Here is a 23,926-nt window from a genome sequence, read left to right as displayed (position 1 = left end):
TTTTGTTTGTCACTAGCTAGTTCGAGTTTCTGCCCCTTAACTAAAGCCCATAAACTTAGACTGGCTCATTAACACTTATCCTGACCCAAAAATACTTAGAATAGCCCAATCATACTTAAATTGACACAATTAGACTTAGATTGGCACAATAGTACTTAGCCCAACTTTGAACTTAGTCCAACCAAATAAATTAAACAACTTAGACCCATTAACAAATTTAGCCTAATTAATAAATTAAGCCCCAATAAATATCTTAAACTTAATAAGCTTGGCCCAACAACTTGGCCCAACTAACAAACTTGACCCAATAAATGAACTTGACCCAAATAAATAAACTAAACACTTGGATTTCTAAATAAATTTCCCGGCTCAAAATAAAATAACCCGGATCCAAACCCATAACATATGACCCTATACACTTGACCCGACCCAGACAACGCACTTGCCCCGAGCCTTGCCCGAGCTGCCCGCTAGGTAGACCAACCTTACAACCATCCAGCTCTTCACGTAGCCAACACTAGCTCAAGCCATCTTAATCCAAGACCCAAAAGGGTCTAACCCAGCCACCAAACCAGTGAGCAACAACTAAGACACAACCATGGCAGAAAAATCATCCAAAACTAAGCCACAATGCATAAAAACGTGAATGATGCGTGAAACTTAAAATTTGAGCTACCATATCCACATACAAATTCAACAACACGATTTAATCATAAAAAAAGTGAATATACTGATCTAAATGGGTGAGCAAGGAAGAATATAACATGTCTTTGCGTTTAAAACGCACGAAAAACTTATTCGGTTACTTAGATTGGGACTCGAGAATCTCATAACTTTTCAATTCTGGAAAGCTCAATTCCTAAACTGCTGATTTCTGCCTCTAACTTTCCTCAACTGGCTTTCGATCTACGAAAAATCACATAATGGTCAAAAGTTAACCCTAGTCAACTCTGGTCAAACTTTGACAAAAAATTTCCAAACTTTATTGCGTTCTCACCGCTTCACGGTTTAGAATCTAGACTCGAAACTTGGATATTTGGATCTATCACGTCAAACCGGTAAAAAATGGTTAACATGCCGACAGTCGCCGAAAAATTGGAGAAGACGGCAGCGACGTCCAAACTACTCCAAAATTCTTGAAATTAGGCATGCTTGTAGAGCTCGGCGAGAAGATTCTAATGCACTAAGCCACGATCGGAAAGGACCACCATGGCTGCCGAAATCAAAGAATTACAAGCTGCGGCGGCGTGAGCTTTTGAGCTCATATTTGTCCGATATATGCATGTAAAATGCTACAAAAAGATTGGGAAATGTTCTACACACCTCATAGCATAATCTAATACCTTTAAAAACAAAAAAAAATCAAGCTTAAATCCGTCCATTTTGCACGAGGAAGAAGATGATCAATGATAACCGCGTTTTTGGGTTCGAATCGAACCAATCGGACATCAAAACTCACGATTCTTGGTATGGTTGTGACCGCCTCGAAGAGAGCTACAATATGGCGGGGTCAATCAACGGTGACAGGCGGCACATGACAGCCGACGACGGGAGGGGCGAAAATAGGGGTTAGGGTTTAGTGTGTGCTTTTGGTGTTTTGTGCGTGAGAGAGCAAAACACTTACTATGCATAGAAAATTGGTCCTAAAATGACCCGGTCTGTCCATTTCAATGCTCTTGTGTTATTTTACTACAATATGTAATTTAACACATTTTTAAAATTATCTAGAATAGTGAACTTTGACCAGTCAACTTGACTAGTAAATTCCCCAATAAATAAATTGAGTCAATCTTAGGTTTTGACCAGTCAGCCAGACTGATTATTTCTCCAAACTAAATTATCTGGCATAAATAATTATTTCCCCCGCTTCAATAATTATTTTTAATTATCATTTAATTCGATAACTAATTTTTGGGACGTTACAACTCTCCCCTCCTTAAATGGAATTTCGTCCTCGAAATTGAAGTATATACGTACCGAAAAGCTCCAAATAACGCACCCACATGTTGGCCTCGGCCTCCCAGGTAGCCTCCTCCTTTGAATTGTTCAGCCACCGGACCTTGACCATGGGAAGAACTGACATCCTAAACCTCCGCTCCTCACGTACTAAGATCTGCACTAGTCGTTCCTCGAACGACAAGTCTGACGTCAACTGCAGAGGCTCATAATCCAATACGTGAGATGGATTGGAGACATATTTCAGTAACATCGATACATGGAACACGTTGTGCACAGCCGCGAGACTAGGCGGTAGTGTTATACGGTAGGCCAACGTACCAACCCTCTCCAGAATCTTGAACGGACCACCAAACCTCGGACTGAGCTTTCCTCTCCTACCAAAACGCATCACAAATCAAGAAATAAAGCTGCAAATTTTCCTTGCCAAATACATGAGATCAAGGCTGAATTTCAGCCTCAATTTAAGTGAAAAAATTGCCCACTTCAGCCTACTTCTCACACAATCTCTCAAGTTTCGAACCCCTAAGCTTCAAGTTCGAGCACCAAGGAGCAAGGAACTTTCGAAACAAAGCTGCTGGGATTTCAAAGTGTTCTAGGCGTTACTCTGCTAAAGTGTTTGTGCACGTCTGAGCCAACTCTAGTCAAAAATATTGTTCGCTTTCTCTGCCTAGTTTTCAAAAAGTTATATTAGTAATTTAATTCTCATTATTCTGCTTATTTTTCCCATTATTTCGAAGGTTAAGGGCTAAGAATTTGAGAAGGAAAACACTTAAGGAATCTATTCAAGAAGGCTGTCTGAATTTCAAAAATTCAGTAGGCTGAATTTTTGAGTTTTGCTTCGAAAGTTTTCGGTTCAAGTGTCATCTGTTAGTTGTTGATACTCGCACAAATATACTCAGTAAGTGAGCTTTGTTTTAAAATATTACGTATGCTTTAAAGTTTCAATCTTCATAATATGTTCAAATCTTTGTTATGATTCCTGGTTGTATGTATGAAATCAAAAAGGTTTTAAGACACTGCTAAGACTCGATTTAGGAGTGAAAAGAGAATTTCCGAACTATATTTGTTATGACCCTGATGCGATGTGTAACAATAATCGTTCTATGACCTCACCCCTTAGAGGGATTACATATAGGATACTGATCAGTTAGCCACAAGTAAAGAGAGGATTTGCAGTGTTTTGTTTTGTTTTGTTTTGTTATGTCATGTCATGTCATGTTATACTATGTTATGTCAAGTCATGGCCTGTTGGAACTTTGTATGAATCATGATACGTTCTGCCATGATGAAATGATATGATTTAAGTTTACATTATGCTGTGTTTAAAAATTCAAGCATGGAGTTTTGCTAAAAGATTATATGTATATGTATATGATCGATCGGCTCCCACTTGTTGAGCGATACCCAGATCGCTCACCCCTTACTTTTCCTTCCGTATGTTGAAGAAGATATAGGGTGTGTTTAGTTGGTGAGACATGATAACTGATGGATTGATAATTTGATGGATATCGATTGAATAATTAAAATAAGGTATTTGAAATAGATATGTTTGGTGTGAATGATTGTTAAAATGTGATAATGTATATTTTTTTGTTGTCTTTGATAAAACTAAGGGATATATATGATTTATTATGCATTACCGAAAATTCCATTTTCCAACTTTTATCCGATAATTTACCAACACAGCTTTTTGACACTCATTATTCATCCCAACAAACGAGAGAGATCAAAGATGGCACCGACATCATTCCTTCAAATTTTCAAGTTCTTCGTACATCACAGATCTGCATCACTCGTGACTCGTGAGGTAAATTATGATTTTCCTAGAGCATTTTACATAGTTGTGAGCTCTCGTGAGGTAAATTATGATTTGTTAGCTGTTAATTCATTGTATTTATCGAAGAGGGGATTTCAAATGATGCATGATTCTTGTGATTTCTCATGTAACGACGTCTAGTGCTTTTTATGTTCTCCAATGGCTTTTTCGAATTCCACCATCGTTGCTGCCATTTTAATTGTGTTGTGTGTTTTCTGGTTTCAGCAAAGTGCATAGAACATTCATAAAGAATCATACCCCTTTTTCTGGTTTGAATAACTCGAGAAGGTTGTTGCAGAATTAAGAATATAAATCAACAAGCTATCATTTTGGATTTTTCGCAATTCAATCATGTTATAATTAAATTTTGTTTATGCTTTACTTTTAATTGCTCATCGTAGGAGGTCAATTACCTTCTTGTAGGGATCTTTAACTCGTTCGTAGCACTTGTTGAAGACGAAGTTTCTGAACGTCGACCCACTTATGCATCGACCATTTTGATGAGGGTAGGTGGAAATCTAGATCAACTTCTGAATGGGTGGAAACCGAATGAATATGGAAATATCCAAGGGCAAAAAAGTAACTTGCCTTCATAATCAATTTTACTGTAGGGATGAGGATTCATAAACCCACACGATTTAAAGGACCTGTTTTCCCTGATGCACAGTGCTTTATCCCAGGGTTTCGGGATTTGGGGACAAGTGAAAATTACGAGACAAGCATGGGTTTGAACACTCTATCACGCCTTTATCTAGTACACCAAATGCAGCCTTAGATGATAAGGAGGAGGACATGTTCTGGGGATGGTAAAGAGAAGGTTGGTTTTAGTTCGTTTGTTATTCTGGAATTATCATATTTAGTATTTCTTATTTAATTGATGTAATGAACGCTTCCGCAAGTTTCGCCAGTATTTACGATTTCAAAAGCTCGTAGGGCAAAACTTCGTTGAACAATATAATATAATGACTTTTTTGTTACATTTTTTGGATAATGATATTTAATTTATTACATTAATTTCATGCCCACCCCAATTCTTATTCCTGGATCCGTCTTTGGCTACATCGAGAGGAAAAACTCCTGGTTCTCCTCCCAGTGCATTTTTTATACAAGATGTTTGAGCGAATATCTCATTTGAAAAAAAAAATTTAGTAGTTGTTTGTTTTTCAATTGAGATGTTCGAACTTTCCTATAAATATATCAAGGGTGTTTCTCCCAGTGTAGTATAGAATCAGGCAATCAACCGGGTTTCACACCACAACTCTCTGGAAAAGCAAGGTTTGGACCCCGCTTTATATTATTTTTTAGGTTCCATCAGATGGAATTATTCGATTTGGAGGAAGAGATTTGGTTTGGGTAAAGATTTGAACAAATTAGATTTCAAATGACATCTATATTAGCTTTATTTGAAATTCATCATAATTACTGTTAAAAATATTATTTCGTCGATGACTTATAACTCATCTAACATCAAAGTCTCAAGTTTGAGAAGAGATATAAGTCTCGAAACCCAATTACAACAAACTCTCATCTCCCATCTAAAATAATATTCAATTTTACATGAAGTAGATTTCAACCTAATATTTGTCCATTCAAATAGTTGATCATATCGCATCTGGATGTACATGTTCCAATAGAAAAGAGTTCCACAAATATACAAAACAAAACCTCCACCCCGGCCAGCAGGAACACTAATATAATTTCTAAAAATCCATACCTTTATATATCATGTGCAAAAACCTACTAGAAATAATATATATGTTATATGGGCGAATTTTATTTTTTATTTATGTTATAAGATATGTTCTAAAAATAGAGTAAATAATTAATATTAAATTAAAACATTTTTGGAATGATGAAATTTAAATAATAATACTAATAATAATAATAATAATTGATGATAAAGGATAATATGAAAATAATTTTGTTTTTCAAAAGAAATGATAAACACATGACGAGAGAAATGTTGGTTAAGCCATCAATCCTACGGTAATCCTATACACCAAAGGCAACCTATAAAGATAGGTAGCAGTTGTGGACGAAATGAAAGCAGAATAACGAGAATATTTCACATCTCAAAATAATTCACCTCTCGAACATATAATTCACGTGTGGTGTCGTGGAGTAATGCTTTCCACGAGTAGCTAGTGCCTTCAAATATAAAGTGCAATTTGTAGTACATGTAACCTAAAATGCTATTACTTAGTAATGAAAACTTGAGGGGTACATGCTTGCGTTGGTGTGGAGTAATAAATTAAGTTTGACCAATATTTAGGATTTTGATTTTCATGCCAACATTTTCTTGTGTCAACTTGTGACATATACGTATCGAAAGATAGTTCTATATATCTTTACTATATTATAATACTTCTCTACCTTTTAAAAACTGCTTTGATATGCAAATGATGACATCATTCTAATATTATATTTATACCCTCAAAAATATAATGTCTTTGTATTTTCATTGTGGTTGGGTAAAATAGACAAAAACGATTCAATTCCACTATCTTCATATCCCACCATCTTTTTTTTTTCAAATCAAACGATTCAACCCCACTATCTTCATCTCTCACCATCTTCTCCCACTATCTTTGTTTTTTCAAATCAAATATTTAAAATAAAATAAATATATAAGATTTATATATTATATCACACACGTAAAACGTGTGCTTGGATGCTAGTAATCATAAAAAAATAGATAAACACTTGAGTTAAAACTTTATGATACCATATATTATATATATGTTGGGAGTGCAATAATTGTCCCTACTAGGTAGAGCGATCGAATTATTACGTTTGGACTGTTGTATGATTTAAAAAATTTTAGTTGGTGTATTGGTATGTTAGTTTGTCCCACATCGGTTGGGTAAATAGCCTGGGAGTTTAATATATAGACAAAAGACAAATCTCCCTCCATGAGCTAGCTTTTGAGATTGAATTAGGTCAAAGTCTCATTTCTGAACATTGGTAAGGCGGAAAACGTTCGGTCCAACAATTGGTATCAGAGTCGAGGTAATTTGTTCGATCGAAATCATGCGCTTGAACTGCTGTATGGTTTGAAAAGATATAAAAATTCAATTTGAGCATTTTGATCATGTTCGACAACTTTCTTATATTAAAACTCACTCGAAACTTATTTAATTGTTTAGATCTTGAGAAAGGTTTGGGCTTAGTCCCCTCTCTTTTTTTTTCTTTTTTTTCATTTCTAATAATATCTCTTTTTTTTAAAAAAAAATAATAAAAAATCTATTCTGTTTACGCTTTCAGTTTCTTCTTCGTTGGCCCCCCTCTTGCGTGATCCTGGCTCCGCCCCTGATTTCAATCCTTTATATTTTCCGATTTCAGTTTTAGTCCGCTATTTTTATTTTTTTGGAAATTTTAGTCCTTTTTCCGACTTGGCGTTGACGTGCCACCAATTCAATGCTGATGTGGAGCTGACGTGTACAGTAGCACGTAAGCATTTTCGAATAAAAAGGACCGAAATTGCCAAAAATTGGAACATGCAGGACTAAAACAAAAATATGAAAACATATAAATGACCAAAATCGCAAAGTGACAAACATACATGACCAAATTTGCAGTTTTCCCGTAGAAATATATATGTTGATATATATGCTTCGCCACTGATTATTTCGCGATCACTAATTAATGTGGAAGTAATATATAATTATCAACTTCGGTTATAAAACTGACGAAGTAAAATATCTTTTTAGGTTAAAAAAAAAAAAGAAAACTGGGTTCACTTACATTTTTATTATTTATTAATTATCTATATATTTTTGACAGTTTTTAACGGAAATTTGAGGGCCACACATTAATATTATCCAATTTAATAAATCCTGCTCTAATGCCAACATTTTTGGTACGTAGAATTGAAGTTTTGTCCAAGGAAATTGAGGGACCCTCGATTCCCTATCAGACACCCAATAACTTCATCAAGGACAGGAGAAAAAACTTTTACATGTGTTGAGCAGAACGAATAAGCTTATAATTTCATTGTCGAATATTGATTTTGTTTTTTTCCCCTATCTTTGACGTCTTTATATATGTTACTTAACTGCGTACTAAAACTTGATCTTGTCATAAACTCCATGAATATGTAATTTGACCTAGAATAAATGTCATGCTTGATAACATTTTATTTTCTCAAATTAAAACATAACAAACAACATGTATATATATATATGCATGTACACCATGAAGGAGTATACATCCTTAAATATTATTAGAGAAAATAATTTTTTTTGGGTAGAATATTAACTTGTCCATTTTTTTAGTTTGATCCATTAACTTTTTAAAGTTTGGGTTGATACATTAACTTGTAATTTTCGGTTATTTTGGTCCAAATGGTGACATGGTAGCTTAACAAGTCAACATTCTCCAAAGTTACGTCATTATTTTCCTGTGTCACGTCTTGTACCAAAATAGCTGAAAATTAAAAACTAAGTGTTCCAAAATGAAACTTCAGTATATTTGAAAAGATTTGAGTTACATATTTACCATCAGCTATAAATTTTGATAAAACGACAAACACCCGATCCTACAATATATCAACAGTCTCTTCTAGATAAAAAAAGATGAAACAAAATGTAAAATCTCATTTCTCACTCGTATTAAAAATTTAAAACGTGCATGGTATCGTCAGTGGACCAAATAAAAAACCTTATCCGATGACAATACATACGTTACTATCGTCGTACAATATATATAATGCAACCTAGGAGGCACCGCAGAAAGTCCTCAAATAAGCATCGAATTTCCAAGAATTTAGTAAGCTAATAGCAATACTAATGTTGACACATTGAAATCCATGTGTTATAATTAATGTAATTTCTGGTTTTTGAAAAAAAACGGGTTTTGAAATGTATACTACGGTTTACTAGCTAGATTCGAGGGAGAAGAAGTTTTTTCACTCCAGTTCTTTACATGCACGTTATTAGATTTTACATATATTTTTAAAAATATTTGCATTATAGTTTAGTAGTACGTACGTAGGATGTAATATGCATATAAATTCAGTTTTATTTGTGTAGCATTGACGACCAAGTCACGAGTAGAAATATGTTGATATATTGGCTTCGCCACTGATTATTTCGGACGATCACTAATTAATGCACGTGGAAGTAATATATTTTTTTTATTTTATTTTTTTAAAATATTTTTGAAAAAATTCATGTGTAAGTAATATATAATTATCAACTTCGGTTATAGAACTGAGGAAGTAAACTAGCCTTTTAGGTTCAAAAAAAAAGAGAAAACTGGGTTCACTTACATTTTAATTATTTAATTATATATATTTTTGACAGTTTTTAAAGGAAATTTGAGAACCACATTAATATTATCCAATTTAATAAATTCTGCTCTAATGTCAACATTTTTGGTACGTAGAATTGAAATTTTGTCCAAGCAAATTCGATTCCCTATCAGACACCCAATAACTTCATCAAGGACAGGAGAAAAAACTTTTACATGTGATGAGCAGAGCGAATAGGCTTTTAATTTCTTTGTCGAATATTGATTTTGTTTTTTTTCCCCAAATATTGGTTGATTTGGATTAAATATTAATTACTTCCATACATTTGGATTGAGTTAATCCAACTATATGTATATCTTTGACGTCTTTATGTTACTTAACTACGTACTAAAAATTGATCTCGTCATAAACTCCATGAATATGTATAACTTTGACCAAGAATAAACGTTATGCTTGATAACATTTTATTTTCTCAAATTAAAACATTATATATATATATATATATGCAAGTATACATCCTTAAATATTATTAGGGAAAATAATTTTTTTTGGTCGATTAACTTGTTCATTTTTTTTAGTTTGGGTTCATACATTAATTTGTAATTTTTGGTTATTTTGATCTAAATGATGACATGATAGCTTAACATGAGTCAACATTTTCGAAAGTTACGTCATTATTTTTCGGTGACACGTCAGCACTTGTACCAAAATATGGCTGAAAATTAAAAAACTAATTAGTGTTCAAAAAAATGAAACTTTAGAAGTGGACCAAAAACTTCTTTAATTTCCTAATTATTATTATTATGATATATTAGTATGAAAATCAACTAGAGAATAATAAATATGAAGGAAGATATCGTCTAATTAAATCGATTTTGTAACAAATAATGTTTTAAATGTGCAGTCCATTTTTGCTTATAAAAAGCATGCAAGGATGCATACTTTTGAAGACGTACATCATCACCAACAATCACACAAAATTATGTCGTCGATACAATGCCATTGCATTTCTTTCCAATATTCTATTTTGCTTAAAAATCCTCGCCTTCCCAAGCTCAAGTGCCTAGCCATCGCATCAACTCCGGTGACTACTCATTATCATTACATAATCTATATATGTTTAATTACTATATGAATAAACGTACAAGTTTTTTTTTTCTTTTTTCCTGCAGAAAAACGAGAGAGTACTATTGGCCGGTTTGAAACAGAGTACCGTAGTCATTGAAGAATTGAAAGAAAACACAAGAAAGGAACTAAAAAGATCACTGCAATATTATTTAGAGCCGCCGGTCGAAGCGATGAAGGTGATAGACAACCTTCAATGGCTGGGAATTGGATACCACTTCGAAGATGAAATCAATTTGTGGTTAGAAAAGCTAAGCGAATGGGATAATTCATACGAAGAAGATGACCTTCATGCAACTGCTCTTCGATTCCGGCTGCTCAGGCAACAACTGAGACCAGTTAGCTGCGGTAATTAATTAATTAAATTCATGCACATTCTAACTTTGTTGTTTTTTCTATGCTACAGTACATGTGAGTGACGTTTCTCTTAGGTTAAATTATATATAAGTTTTAGGTTAGCTCTTACAATATATTATCTTAATTGGAGAATAATATTGCAGGAAAATAAGTTTTTTGGTCCATTAAGTTATCCATGTTTTAGTTTTGGTCCATTAAGTTATCAACTTTTGATTGGTTCAAAATGATGACGTGGACCAATCAGAAACTGACATGTATGCATTTGAACCAAAAAACACTGAAAATGCAAAGTTAGTGTACCAAATCCCATATCAGAAAAAATAATGGATCAAAACTAAATGGAATAAAGTTGCTGGAACAAAAACTTATTTTCCCTAATATTGCATTGGTAATTATAAGATATATATTGACATATGTCGTTCGCCATCATAATTTTACGCGCAGATGTTTTTGAAAAATTTATGGAAGAAAACAAGAAGAGAAAATCGAAGAAATCCTTGAACCGAGACGAGGGACTCCTGAATTTGTTCGAAGCATCGTATTTGGGTGCGAGTGGTGAGCATATATTGTCAGAGGCCATGAAATTCACAGAAACTCAATTAGCTTCTTCAGTTAAAAACACGTGGGCGGCGGACGGCGATCTTTCCCGGCGGATCAGCCGTGCTCTGGAGCTTCCCAGGCACCATAGAATGGTGAGGTTGGAGTCGAGACGATGCATCGAAGATGGCAGCACACAAATCCACGGCAGCCCACATCTTCTTGAACTTGCAAGGTTAGATTACAACGATGTCCAGTTATTGCACAAGACGGAGCTCGCGGAGTTCAGAAGGTATACTTACAACTATTGTTTGTTGTACTACATGAATCTAACCATGATTTTGGAACCGACACATATATGATATGTACGACTTTAAGATAATGTTTGCAACCTCTAAAACCAATGGTTTTATGGATATGAACATGTTTCACGTGTATACATGTAGTTTATGTATTTTTTTAATTAGGTGGTGGAAACAATTAGGCCTCGTCGGTAAATTGAGTTTCGCAAGGGATCCGGAGGGAGAATGCTTTTTCTGGGCCGTTGGTATTTTCCCAGATCCCAGATACTCGGGTGTTCGAATGGAGATTGCGAAAACCATAGCCATTTTAATCACGATCGATGATGTTTTCGACAAATTTGGCACCATAGATGACCTTTCACGCTTCACCCTCGCAATTCAAAGGTAATTATATATTTATTTCTGATTATAATTAAAACTCACATTGCATGCATTTATATGAAATCATGAGGTTATATATATTTTTTAATTAATCTGTTGCAGATGGGATTTGGACGCAATAGAGAATCTACCCGATTACATGAAAATATGCTACATGGCATTATACAACACAACTACAGAGATAGCCCAAAACATTCTCAAACAACATGGGATAAACGTTCTCCATTTCCTTGCAAGAGTGGTAATTAATTATAGAGTTATTTGCACAAAACACCCATGTGAAATATTAAAAATGCACACTTCTTCCCTGTGAAATTTTAATAGGCATCTTAAACCCTGACCTTTTAAAAAATTAGCACACTCGCCCCCTCAGATGAGTGATTGTTGCGCACGCGCCTCTCATGCGACTGGGCAAAAATTTTGATATTTTTTTTGCATCAAATACCCCTGTGAAATATTTAAAATGCATATTTGACCCCTGTAAAAATAATTTTTAAATCTATTCAACACATAATACATAATTTTTATTAAAATCTAATTATTTTTTTTGACAGCATTAAAATCTAATTATAAAATATTTAGCAAACACTTTTCGTTTTATTAATTTTATTTTTAATTTTTAATTTATTATGATTATATAATTATTTTCTAAAAAATATTATTATTTTATCTTGTTATCATTATTTTAATAAACTTTCTTCTTGTTTCCAACTTCTCAATTAAAAATGCATTCATAAAAGAGATTTAAATACCTAAAAGTACCAAAATATTAAATCAAAATGATAATTTCATGCATATTACTTTTCAATTTAGGATTATTGATTTTTGAACCAAAATCTAAATTTTTTAAATGCATTGCAGAATTTGCATTAAATAATAATACACAATATTTATTAAGATCTTATTATAAAATATTTTTCAAACATTTTTAATTTTATTTATTTTTAGTTTTTATTTTAAATTTATAATTAATTTATTTTTAAAAACATTATTACTTTATCTCGTTATCATTATTTTATCAAATCATTTCGTGTTTTCAACTTCTCCATTAAACATCATTCATAAATAAGGATTTAAATATGTAAAAATACCAAAAATATTGAATCAAATGATAAGTTAATGAATGGTACTTTTCGAATTAGAATTATATAAACATGTTATTTTTTTATTATTTATTACAAATTGTGCAATGTAGATTCTCGAAAAATTTAAATTTTGGTTCAATAATATATAGTACTAAATCGAAAAAGCAATATGTTTGAACTTATCGGTTTATTCATTATTTTGGTACTTGAAATTATTTAAATACTTGTTTATGAACGCATGTTTAATGGAAAAGTTGGAAACAAGAAGAAAGTTTAATAAAATAAAGATAACAAGATAAAATAATAATATTTTTTAGAAAATAATTATATAATCATAATAAATTTAAAATTAAAAATAAAATTAATAAAACGAAAAATGCTTGCTAAATATTTTATAATTATATTTTAATAAAAAATGTGTATTATGGATTGAATAGATTTAAAAATTATTTTCACAGAGGCCAAATATGCATTTTTAATATTTCACAGGGGTATTTGGTGCAAAAAAAATATCAAAATCTTTGCTCAGTCGAATGAGGGGTGCGTGCGCAACAATCACTCATCTGAAGGGGCGAGTGTGCTAATTTTTTAAAAGTTTAGGGTTTAAGATGCCTGTTAAAATTTTACAGGAAAGAAGTGTGCATTTTCAATATTTCACAGGGATGTTTGGTGCAAATAACTCATTAATTATATATAAACAAACTTTTTTTGTTGCTTTTTATAAATTCACTGGTCATTTTTGTTAAAGCAACAATTAACTTATGTAACGATGACAGTGGATCGATACCATTGAAGCTTATATGGTTGAGGCCAAGTGGTTCCAAAATGGACAAATACCAAGTGTGGAAGATTACATAGAAAACGCAGTTACAACAGGAGGGTCATACATGGCTTTAGTACACTCATTCTTCTTGATGGGAGAAGGAATCACCAATCACAATATACAATTCATGCGCAAACCATACCCTCGATTATTTTCAACTTCTGGGAGGATTCTTCGACTTTGGGACGATCTTGGCACTTCAAAGGTAAGTCTTTTAGCATGCAGTAATGTTTTGTAATCCAAGAGATCCACAATATCTATTTAATTTATATATTTCCTTGTTCATAGGAAGAACAAGATTTCGGAGATAACGCTTCGCTGATACCGGTGTTGATGAAGGAAAAGAATCTGTCAAGTGAAGATGAAGCAAGAGAATGCATCAAACAATCCATCAGACAGGCATGGATGGAGATGAATACCAATCTGTTGGACTCCAACATATGGCCTTTATCTCTTATCAATGTGTGCCTCAATATGTGCAGAACTTCTGAGGCCATTTATCACCATCAAGAATATAGCTACTTGTCTAGCTTTAAAAGAACTGCCCAAATTAAACTTCTCGAACCTATAACCAATTAAATTAATTACATAGTACTGTTTCATAAACTTATTTAAAATAGATAATAAGCTTATGCGTTTTACAAGATATTTTTTAAGCTTATATGTTGTCTGATGTTATTTTAATATAGTCAAGTTCATATGATCGCAAACTTGTCAAACGCCGATACATTTTTTAGTTGGTCTGGTGTTAGCACATGCCACTGTTTTGAAAGGAGGGGAGAAATTTTATTAGTACAAATTTATGGATAATTATTGATGATGCATGTCAAAATTTTACCTCGGGTTCGGTCTGGTAGAATGGATCCTTCAATTCCTTTCTAGAGCAGGTCGGGTCGGGTATCAATGAAATCTGCGCAAGCAACAGCTAGGTCAAGGGGCGCCGAAAGTGTTTTCGGCGTGACCCCTCCGATGCCTAAGTCAGTGTCTTGAAAGCAGAGGATATGATTAATGCGAAAACTGAGAGATATGAGTGAGTGAATGTAAAAGTGAGAGTGAATGTGTGATGAATAATTAATAGTGAGTAATGAATAATCCACCTATAACAGTACCTGTATTTATAGGAGAAAATAGAGTAAGTTACTTAGTTGAATTATAACATATCCTGAACTAGGACTCTTCATCCATTGGACCCTTCATAAATTTATCTCTATCTCGTGAATATGTGAAAATATCCTCGCTTATCATATATATATATATATATATATATATATATATATATATATATATATATATATATATATCAGAATCCCACGTGAATTAGAAGAGGGTTGTACGCAGCCTATTATACTATAAGCCCAGCTCGGCCCATTATGCTTAAAGCCCAGCTCGGCCCATTATAACCAGCCCTGGTCAAATTCTAACATAACTCGAAGTGGGCTGGACCGTGACATGTCGGGCTATATCGGTTAGACCCATTATAACCGGACTTGGGTTGAAATATTTTCACGAGATAACAATAGTACCTCCCGAACTGGTCTAAAAGAAGAATGAGTTTAGACCAATAATGCAGACCAAACTCCGAATTCCTCAGATTTCTTTCGAACCCTCCTGATTTGAATCCACGTGATGTGTTTCTTTTGGACGGTCCAGATGCCTCTGATGGTACAACTCTCGAGGACCTAGCAGGGTGATGTGTCCCGATCCTCACCATAAATTTACATCGAGTTCAACAGCCTAGACCTCTTTACTCCTCCTATAAATAGGCAGTAAAAAATTTCCATTTTCACCTTTCCTTTATACTGTCACGCTGTCAAAATTTTGAGAGCAATCCCGACCTGGCCTGCCGCTCCCGTCCTGCTTATATCATTACCGAGCTGCAGCTCTGCTACCTGTAAGTCTTTCTTTCGCTAGGCTAGTTAATATGTCTTCTCCATATGAGACTTCTGTTCGAGAGAGAGTGAATTTTGTTGAAGCACCTAATTCTCCCCATGATAACCCCGAGCCCTCTGACTCTGGTAATCCAAGCACAGAGCCAGATTTATCTGAAACTCGAACGGAAAAATTAAGGCAACTTCATAAACTTAGATCAGACGAAGCCCGACTAACTGCTAAGGGTAAACAATGGTTTGAGGTGTTGGCCTCCCATCTATGTCCTGACCTAGGTCCCTTTATTAGGGAGAGATTGGGCATGCCTGATACATATGGCCTTATAATCTTGAGCCGTAAAGACCAAGCTCACAAACCACCCCCTAATTTTTTAAGTTTCAGTCTAGATCAGATAAAAATGGGTCTGAGATTTCCGTTCCCGAGCTGTGTATCACAACTCTGTCAGTATTTTTGCGTGTGTCCGAGTCAACTATCCCCAAACTCATTTAGTTCCATTTTATCCCTAGCTGTCCTATTCTGTTTCTTCAGAATTCCATTAGATATAGGAAATTTTTTCCACTTCCTTCAGATTAAGAAAACAATCCTGGGCCGTTTTTACATTTCCATGTGTCCCGAATACCCATTTCTGAGGGGAAAACCCAGCTCACACAAGGGCTGGACCAATAGGTATTTCTTTGTTAAACCTAACCAGCCCTGGGAATGTCGTAGTAATTGGGCAATGAATTTCACAACTCCTGATCCCCCAGCGCTGCCTACTCATGACTTTACAAACTTTATCAACACAATGCCCGCCCAAACCTTCGATATCGAGTCTCTAATTGAGGATGATCTGCTATGTCATTACGGCTTCAGCGGGAAGGGAGTAGAGATCCAAGGGGATGTAGGTAGTACCCCTGTACCCGTACTACCTTTTGTAAACCTTTATAAACTTATTTATTTATTGTATTTCTATGTGCTCAGACGACAGGATCAGATCTGCCACCATGCCTGCCAACTTCAGAGCACCTTTAAAGAATTTGAAGAGGAAGAAAACGGAAGAGGGTGAAACCAATTCTCATCCCAAGCCCTCTTCTGTTGAACCATCTAAGAAGAAAACCTCTAAGGCCAAGGAGCAACGCAGCACTGGTCCTCCCGAGTTTCAGCAACCACCCATTGTTTCCTCGTCCCAGGCTTGCGACAAGGAGCCAGCTGTGGAATTCGAATCCCTACCTGATGCTGTGCCTCAAGGAATGTCGAATCAGTCCGGAATTCCAGATATGTCTTTTTTCTCAAAGCCCGATCCCCAAGGAAGCTTGGGCATAATGCAAAACCTAATCTCCCGTTCAGATTTAAGGATTTTGCTAGCAGTGCCAGATCTGGAGGCAGAGAAAAATTTTGCCTTGGCTTTTATGCAGGTATGTTTGCCTTAGATTACCAAAAAACTTTATGATTTTGTGCCTTAATTTCTTAACTTCTTTCCTCTGTTGTATAGGCTCTTGCTTGGGGAGGAGAGATTACCACCCGGTCTCTGAAAACTCGGGAAGAACATATTGCCAATCAAGAGGCTTTTGTGTCACGCATTTCCGAGCTAACCCGTAAAACTCGTGAGATGAAAGATGAACATGATGAGGAGGTGACCGAGATGAGGGTGGAGATTGAGTCCAGGCGAGATGCTCTTGAGGTTGCTAACAAAAAAAATGCCAAACTGGAGGTGGAAAAGATCGAGCTCGAGAGTCAAGTGCGGGCCCTGACCAAAGAACTTGAGGCTGCCAAGGAGTTCGGGAAAAAGGAGTACTTGAAATCCTCCGAGTTTGCTAATCTGGTAACAGAAAAGGTGGCTGTCTTCTTTGACGAAGGTTTCAAAGGGTGTTTAGCCCAATTCAGGGCTAATGGGTACTCGAAGACCGAGCACCCCGCCCTTTTCCTGGACTGTGCCAAGGCATTAGATGACACGCCTGATGAAGATGAAGAGGCCAATTCGGAGGAGCCAATGAAGGCCACTGACCCCGAGCAGGGCTCCAAACAACTCGATGCCTCCGTCCCCTGACTTTTTGTCATCTTTTATGCTTTTTCACTGAACATATTGTACAGTAAGGACCTTGCGTTGTCATTTTGAATTATGGTTTTGTTGCCCAGATCGGGCTGATACAATTCTTGTTACTATTTTTCATGAATGATTATGCTCGCCCAGTTCGGTTGTTTTCCTAGCTCGGGTTTATGAAAACAGTAATAATAATTTTTCTCATATGTATGAACTTGGGCACTATTTGGACCAAATTTTGAACCAAACACCCGAGCTAATTATTTCCAACACTTTTTATCTATCGCGCCGTAAACCTGTTTATCAAAATTCACCATTTTGTAAAATACGGGTTCTGTGCTTGAATCAAATAATGCTGTCATATTTGGATCATAATGCCCCCATTTGCAAGTCAATTTCTTTTAACCTGCTCAAATTGATTCATGCCAGAGCTGTCTTGTGACACCAGCTCTGTGTTAGACTTGGAAATTAAATGCCATGGGTGTGGACCTATAGTTCTAGCCCTGTCTGAAATGTTAACACCATACGTGAATTTGTGAATACCACTGATGTGGGCCACTGAAGTGGATTTTGGGTGCCAGACCTGCCTGAGCTTTGAGTACCACTGAAGTGGACTTTGGGTGCCAGACCTGCCTGGGCTTTGAGTACCACTGATGTGGGCCACTGAAGTGGACTTTGGGTGCCAGACCTGCCTGGGCTTTGAGTACCACTGATGTGGGCCACTGAAGTGGATTTTGGGTGCCAGACCTGCCTGGGCTTTGAGTACCCTTGATATGGGCCACTGAAGTGGACTTTGGATGCCAGACCTTCCTGGGCTTTGAGTACCACTGATGTGGGCCACTGAAGTGGACTTTGGGTGCCAGACCTGCCTAGGCTTTGAGTACCACTGATGTGGGCCATTGAAGTGGACTTTGGGTGTCAGACTTACCTGGGCTTTGAGTACCACTGAAGTGGACTTTTAAATATGGATATTTACTTGAAAAAGAGTGCTATTCAAAAATTGTAAATCGGATTTCATAAAACAGGACTGATCCTCTTGACAACAGTACTGACTTTAAACAAAACAGGACTGATTCTATTGAAAACAAAACATGACTGACTCTTGCAAAATATTTACTTAAGCGAGTAATAAATAGTGCAAAAAGAATGACTAATTGGTTCAGGACCGGCTTAGTGAGCTATAAATAACATGAAGAGGCCTGAGCTGAAATGCTATGGATAGTATTTTTTTCAAGTGTTGAGCATTCCATGGCCTTTTACCATTCTTGCCTTGGGCGTCTTCCAAGTAATAAGCGGCTATTCCAACCTTTTCTATCACCTTGAATGGGCCTTCATACTTGGCCTCCAGCTTTCCTCTTTCTCCTGGATGTTGTATCTTTCTCATGATCAAGTCGCCTTCATGAAAAACCTTAGGATGGACTCTTTTATTGTAGGCCTTGGGTCATTCTTTTGCGATAAACTGCGAGCCTTATTGCTGCTCGGGACATGTTCTCTTCAAGTAAATCTAGATCCATTGATCGTAATTCTTGATTGTTTTCCCCATACGCCATGATCCTTGCACTTTCTTGCCCTATTTCTGCTGGAAGGACAGCCTCAGTCCCGTACACCACGCTAAAAGGAGTTTCACCTGTACCGAATCGAGTTGTAGTTCGATAGGACTACATTACGGAAGGGAGCTCATCCGCCCACTTAGCCGCGTCCAGTCGTGTCTTAAGGGCTTGAACTATCGTTCTGTTGGTGACTTTGACCTATCCATTCCCTTGCGGGTATGCGACAGATGTGAAAACTTGTTCGATCTTCATTTCTTGACACCACGCTCGGACTTTAGATCCAAAAAACTATCGCCCATTGTCTGATGCCAACCTGCGTGGGATCCCGAAGCGGCACACTATATTTTTCCATAAAAAATTAAGCACTTTGTTCTTTGTAATTTTAGCTAAGGGCTCGGCCTCCACCCATTTGAAAAAATAATCGACCGCGACCAACAAGAATTTCCTCTGCCCTGTGCTAACAGGGAATGACCCTACAATATCCATCCCCCACTGATCAAAAGGACAAGCGGCCACAACTGCCTTCATGTATTCTACAGGTCTCCATTGTAGGTTAGCATGTCTCTGGCAATTGTAACATGAATTAACCAGATCTGATGAGTCTTTCCGCATAGTAGGCCAGAAGAAACCAGCAAGAAGGGCTTTCCGAGCTAGGGCAAGACTGCCTAGCTAGGTGACTGCCACAAGACCCTTCATGAATTTCTTGTAACACGTAATTAGCCTCGTCAGGACCCAAACACTTTAACAAAGGTTGAGATAAAGATCTTTTGAACAGAATTTGATCGATCATGACGAAGCGAAGAGCCCTCCTTTTTACCTCCTTAGCTTTCTTATTATCGCTTGGTAATTCTTTCTTGGTTAGATATTTGTGTATATCATATCGCCAATCTCCTTCTGGTACCTGAGCTATAATATCATCAAGAGTTTCCAACTGAGAAACAAGTTCCCGACCTGGAACAATGGGATCAGGTCGGCCACTGAGGGCACTGGCTAGGCGAGCCAAGTGGTCTGCCTTAATATTTTCAGCTCGAGGGATGAGCTTCAAGTTCAACTCGGTGAACCATTTTTTGGCTTTGTCTAACTCTTTGGCATACCTCAGCATCTTCTCATCTTTGCACTCAAACTTCCCGTTACTCTGTTAAATGGCTAATTGGGAATAGGAATACAGAATAGCTCGGGAGATACCCAAGTTTCGTGCTGCTTTGAGTCCAAGTAATAATGACTCATATTATGCTTCATTGTTAGAGGCTCTGAAGTCCAATCTGATTGAAATATTAGTTTCTTCACCCCAAGGTGAGATGATCATGATTCCAGCTCCGCTATCGGACCGACATGACGACCCATCTACAAAAATCTTCCATAGCTTTTCTTGTTCTAGCTGAACTGTCTCTGCCAAGAAATCAGCTAGGGCTTGAACTTTTATGGCTGTTCGGGGTTCAAATTTAATATCGTACTCACTCAACTCTGTGATCCATCTGACCAATCTTCCCGATACATCTGGGTTAGCTGCAATTTTTCCCAAAGCACTATTAGTGAGAACGGTGATAGGGTGCGAGAGAAAGTAAGGCCTCAATTTTCTCGCTGTGATGACCAGAGCTAAAGCAAGCTTTTCCTGAGTTAGGTAATTGAGCTCGGCTCCCTTCAATGCATGACTCACAAAGTATACGGGCTGATGGTTGATTCCGTCTTTTTTGACCAGGACGGAACTAGCTGCTCGAGGAGTAACAGCCAGATAGAGGAACAACTCTTCCCCTTGAGTGGGCTTATTCAGTACAGGTAATTGCTTTAAGAAGACCTTCAAATCCTGAAAAGCCTTTTCACTTTCATCATTCCACTCAAAATTTTTCGTCTTGCATAGTGCTTTAAAGAAAGGGAGGCTTTTATCTGCCGATCTACTTATAAACCGGGCCAGTGCTGTAATTCTTCCTGTTAATCTTTGTACTTCCTGTATATTCTTGGGGGAGATCATAGAGATGATGGCTTGGACCTTTTCGGGATTGGCTTCAATTCCCCTTCTTGTAACCATTTAACCAAGAAATTTTCTAGCACGGACTCCGAAAGTACACTTGCTAGGGTTTACCTTAAGCTGATAATGCTTCAAAGTCTGAAAAGTTTGATTCAGGTCGGTAATGAACTGCTCAGCAGTTCGGGTCTTGACCAGGATATCATCTACATAGACCTCGATGTTTTTGCCAATTTTTTGCTTGAATACTTTGTCCATCAACCTTTGGTATGTAGCCCCGGCATTTTTGAGCCCAAACGGCATGACCACGTAACAATATGTTCCTGTCGACGTCACAAAACTCACTTTGTCCTTGTCCTCTTTAGCTAGTCGGATTTGATGATATCCTTGATAGGCATCCAAAAAGCTAAGCAGCTCATGACCTGCTGTTGAATCGACAAGTTGATCAATTCTGGGTAAAGGATAACAGTCCTTTGGGCATGCCTTGTTCAGATCCCAAAAATCCACACACATGCGCCATTTACCAGAAGACTTTGACACCAGAACTATATTAGACAACCAGGTCGGGAAGTGTATTTCCTCAATGTGTCCAGCCCTAAGCAATTCGTCTATCTGTTCCTTTATTACTACATCTTTTTCGGGACCGAAGTGCCGTTTCTTTTGAATAATAGGGCGACATCCCTTTATTACATTGAGCTTGTGTTCTGCTACTTCCCGATGTACCCCTACCAGGTCCGAAACTGACCATGCAAAAACATCTTTATTTTTTTCCAAGCATTCCCGTAGCGGTTGCTTCAAATGTGCTTCAAGGGTGCGAGCAATTTTTACCATGCCAGAAGGACGGGAGATCATGATTTCCTCAATTTTTTCTTCAGCAGTGACAGATGTGTCCTCTATCAGGTTGACTTTTTCCATGCCAAAAATTCCAGTTCTATCAACACTTTCAGTCCTGGCTACCTTTTGCTCTATTCTGACCTCCTCCACATAACACTTGCGAGCAATAACTTGATCCCCTTGTACCTCACCGACCTCATTGCCCACTGGAAATTTCATTTTCTGATGCAGAGCTGATGCAATAGCCATGAAAGTGGTCATGGCAGGCCTGCCTAATATGGAATTATAGGCAGATGGAGAATCTACTATAATAAAAATCACGATCCTGGTCTTGCGGGCGTTGCTCTTTCCAAGAGTTAGGGGTAAGTGCACTAACCCAACAGGTCGGATTGCATGACCCGTGAAACCAAAGAGTGATGTTACGATGGGCTCTATCTTGTACTGTCCCAAGTCCATTTGATTTATTGCTTCCTGAAATAGAATGTTGACAGAACTGCCTGAATCCACGAATATCCGGGCTACATCATAATTTGCGACCATGGCCCTTATTACCAGCGCATCATTATGGTTGCTAGAAATCCCTTTCAAATCTTCCGACCCAAAAGAGAGGGTCGAGCCAGTGTGGACAATCTGATTGCCGATCTCCATATTTACTAATTTTTTGCTGCTAGTTTTCCTAGCTCGATTGGAATCTCCATCAGTGGGGCCTCCAAAAATCATGTTAATAATTCCGGGAGCAGGTGGAGCTGGTCTTTGATGAGCTCGGTCATCCCTGGGCTGGTCCTGCTTTGGGCGATTGAAATCTTCCTGGGGAGGAGCAGTCCTGGCTCTTTGTCTTGATCTCCCTCGCTGTCTTTTATTCGGGTGATACCCCTCTTGATTGGTCAATATATTTTTTATTTCAGCATGTTGGTGTATTATCCTTTCAATCTCTTGATCTAATTGACGACAGTCCTCCGTAGTATGCCCATACTCATTGTGAAAATGACAATATTTATCTGATTCCCTATTTCGAGGTCCCTTCTCCGTCCATGGTGGCCTTTGTGTGAGTTTCCGATCGTCACCAATTTGTAGAGCTCGGGCTTTGCTCATGCGTAAAGGAGTGAAAGATGTGAATTATCCCAACAATGCAGGTCGGAATGGTTGTCCCATCCTTGAACTGCTGTTCGGAACCCTACCACCCTTTGGACGTTTGGGCCGATCCCTCTTTACATTTGCTCGCGAGGCCTGTATTTCTTCCATGTTGATATATTTCTCAGCTCGAGCGAGTAATTCCTCATATGTTTCCGGCGGCCTCTTTATTAAAGATTTGAGAAAATCTTTTGTATCCAGTCCTTGCATGAAGGCACTGATTAGCAGGTCTGGTGTAGCCATAGGTACCTCGAGAGACAAGGCACTGAACCTGCGAATATACGCCCTTAAATTCTCATGCTCACGTTGTTTGATTGCAAAGAGGCTGAAAGTAGTGGTAGGCTGCTTTTTGCTACTAGCAAAGTGGTGCAAAAAGGATTTACTAAAATCCTTAAATTCCCTGATTTCCCCAGGACGTAACAGATTGAACCATTGCTGTGTTGGTCCTTTGAGAGTAGTGAGGAAAGCCCGACATTTGATCTGATCTGAATATTTATGCAACAGTGCTGCATTCTCGAAGCGTGCTAGATGTTCTTCTGGATCTCCTTTACCATCGTATTCCCCAACGTGAGGCAGTTTAAAATGGTTCGGGAGATCGGCGTCTAATATCTCCTGGGTGAAAGGGATGTTTCTGGTTGTGGTAGCTAGGTACCCGGCCTGCTTCTTCTTAAGTTGCTCCATCTCTTCTTTTAACTTTTTGATCTCCTTGAGGTGGGCATTCTGATCGGGATGTAAAGGATTGGCCTCACCTCTTTCTGCTATAGCCCTCTGAACAGCTTGAGTTACTAATTCTTGTAAATTTGGGTGATCTCCGTTCTGATTAGCCATCGAAACTCTTTTTTCTTCAAATTCTCACAGACGGCGCCAATTGATGATGTTGAAATTTTACCTCGGGTTCGGTCTGG

The 23,926-nt window shown here is 37.2% G+C and overlaps 2 protein-coding genes across 2 annotated transcripts; one reads left to right on the top strand and one right to left on the bottom strand.

Moving 5' to 3' along the window:
- The first annotated feature begins 10,008 nt into the window (after positions 1-10,008).
- Positions 10,009-14,215, top strand: LOC140890044 (monoterpene synthase TPS4, chloroplastic-like). Its single transcript, XM_073297792.1, has 7 exons — positions 10,009-10,110; positions 10,199-10,499; positions 10,953-11,337; positions 11,513-11,731; positions 11,831-11,969; positions 13,590-13,841; positions 13,925-14,215. The coding sequence occupies exons 1-7, from the start codon at positions 10,009-10,011 to the stop codon at positions 14,213-14,215; spliced, it is 1,689 nt and encodes a 562-aa protein (XP_073153893.1).
- Positions 14,216-18,967: 4,752 nt separating this feature from the next.
- LOC140890043 (uncharacterized) lies at positions 18,968-21,119 on the bottom strand. Its single transcript, XM_073297791.1, has 3 exons — positions 20,442-21,119; positions 19,682-20,228; positions 18,968-19,170 (listed from the first exon to the last, which is right to left on the bottom strand). The coding sequence occupies exons 1-3, from the start codon at positions 21,117-21,119 to the stop codon at positions 18,968-18,970; spliced, it is 1,428 nt and encodes a 475-aa protein (XP_073153892.1).
- Between the last annotated feature and the right edge of the window lie 2,807 nt (positions 21,120-23,926).

Source organism: Henckelia pumila, chromosome 3 (assembly GCF_033568475.1).
Source record: "Henckelia pumila isolate YLH828 chromosome 3, ASM3356847v2, whole genome shotgun sequence".
NCBI classification, from domain to species: domain Eukaryota; kingdom Viridiplantae; phylum Streptophyta; class Magnoliopsida; order Lamiales; family Gesneriaceae; genus Henckelia; species Henckelia pumila.
The sequence above is the reverse complement of the archived record's forward strand: the minus strand, read 5'-3'. Positions and strand labels throughout refer to the sequence as shown.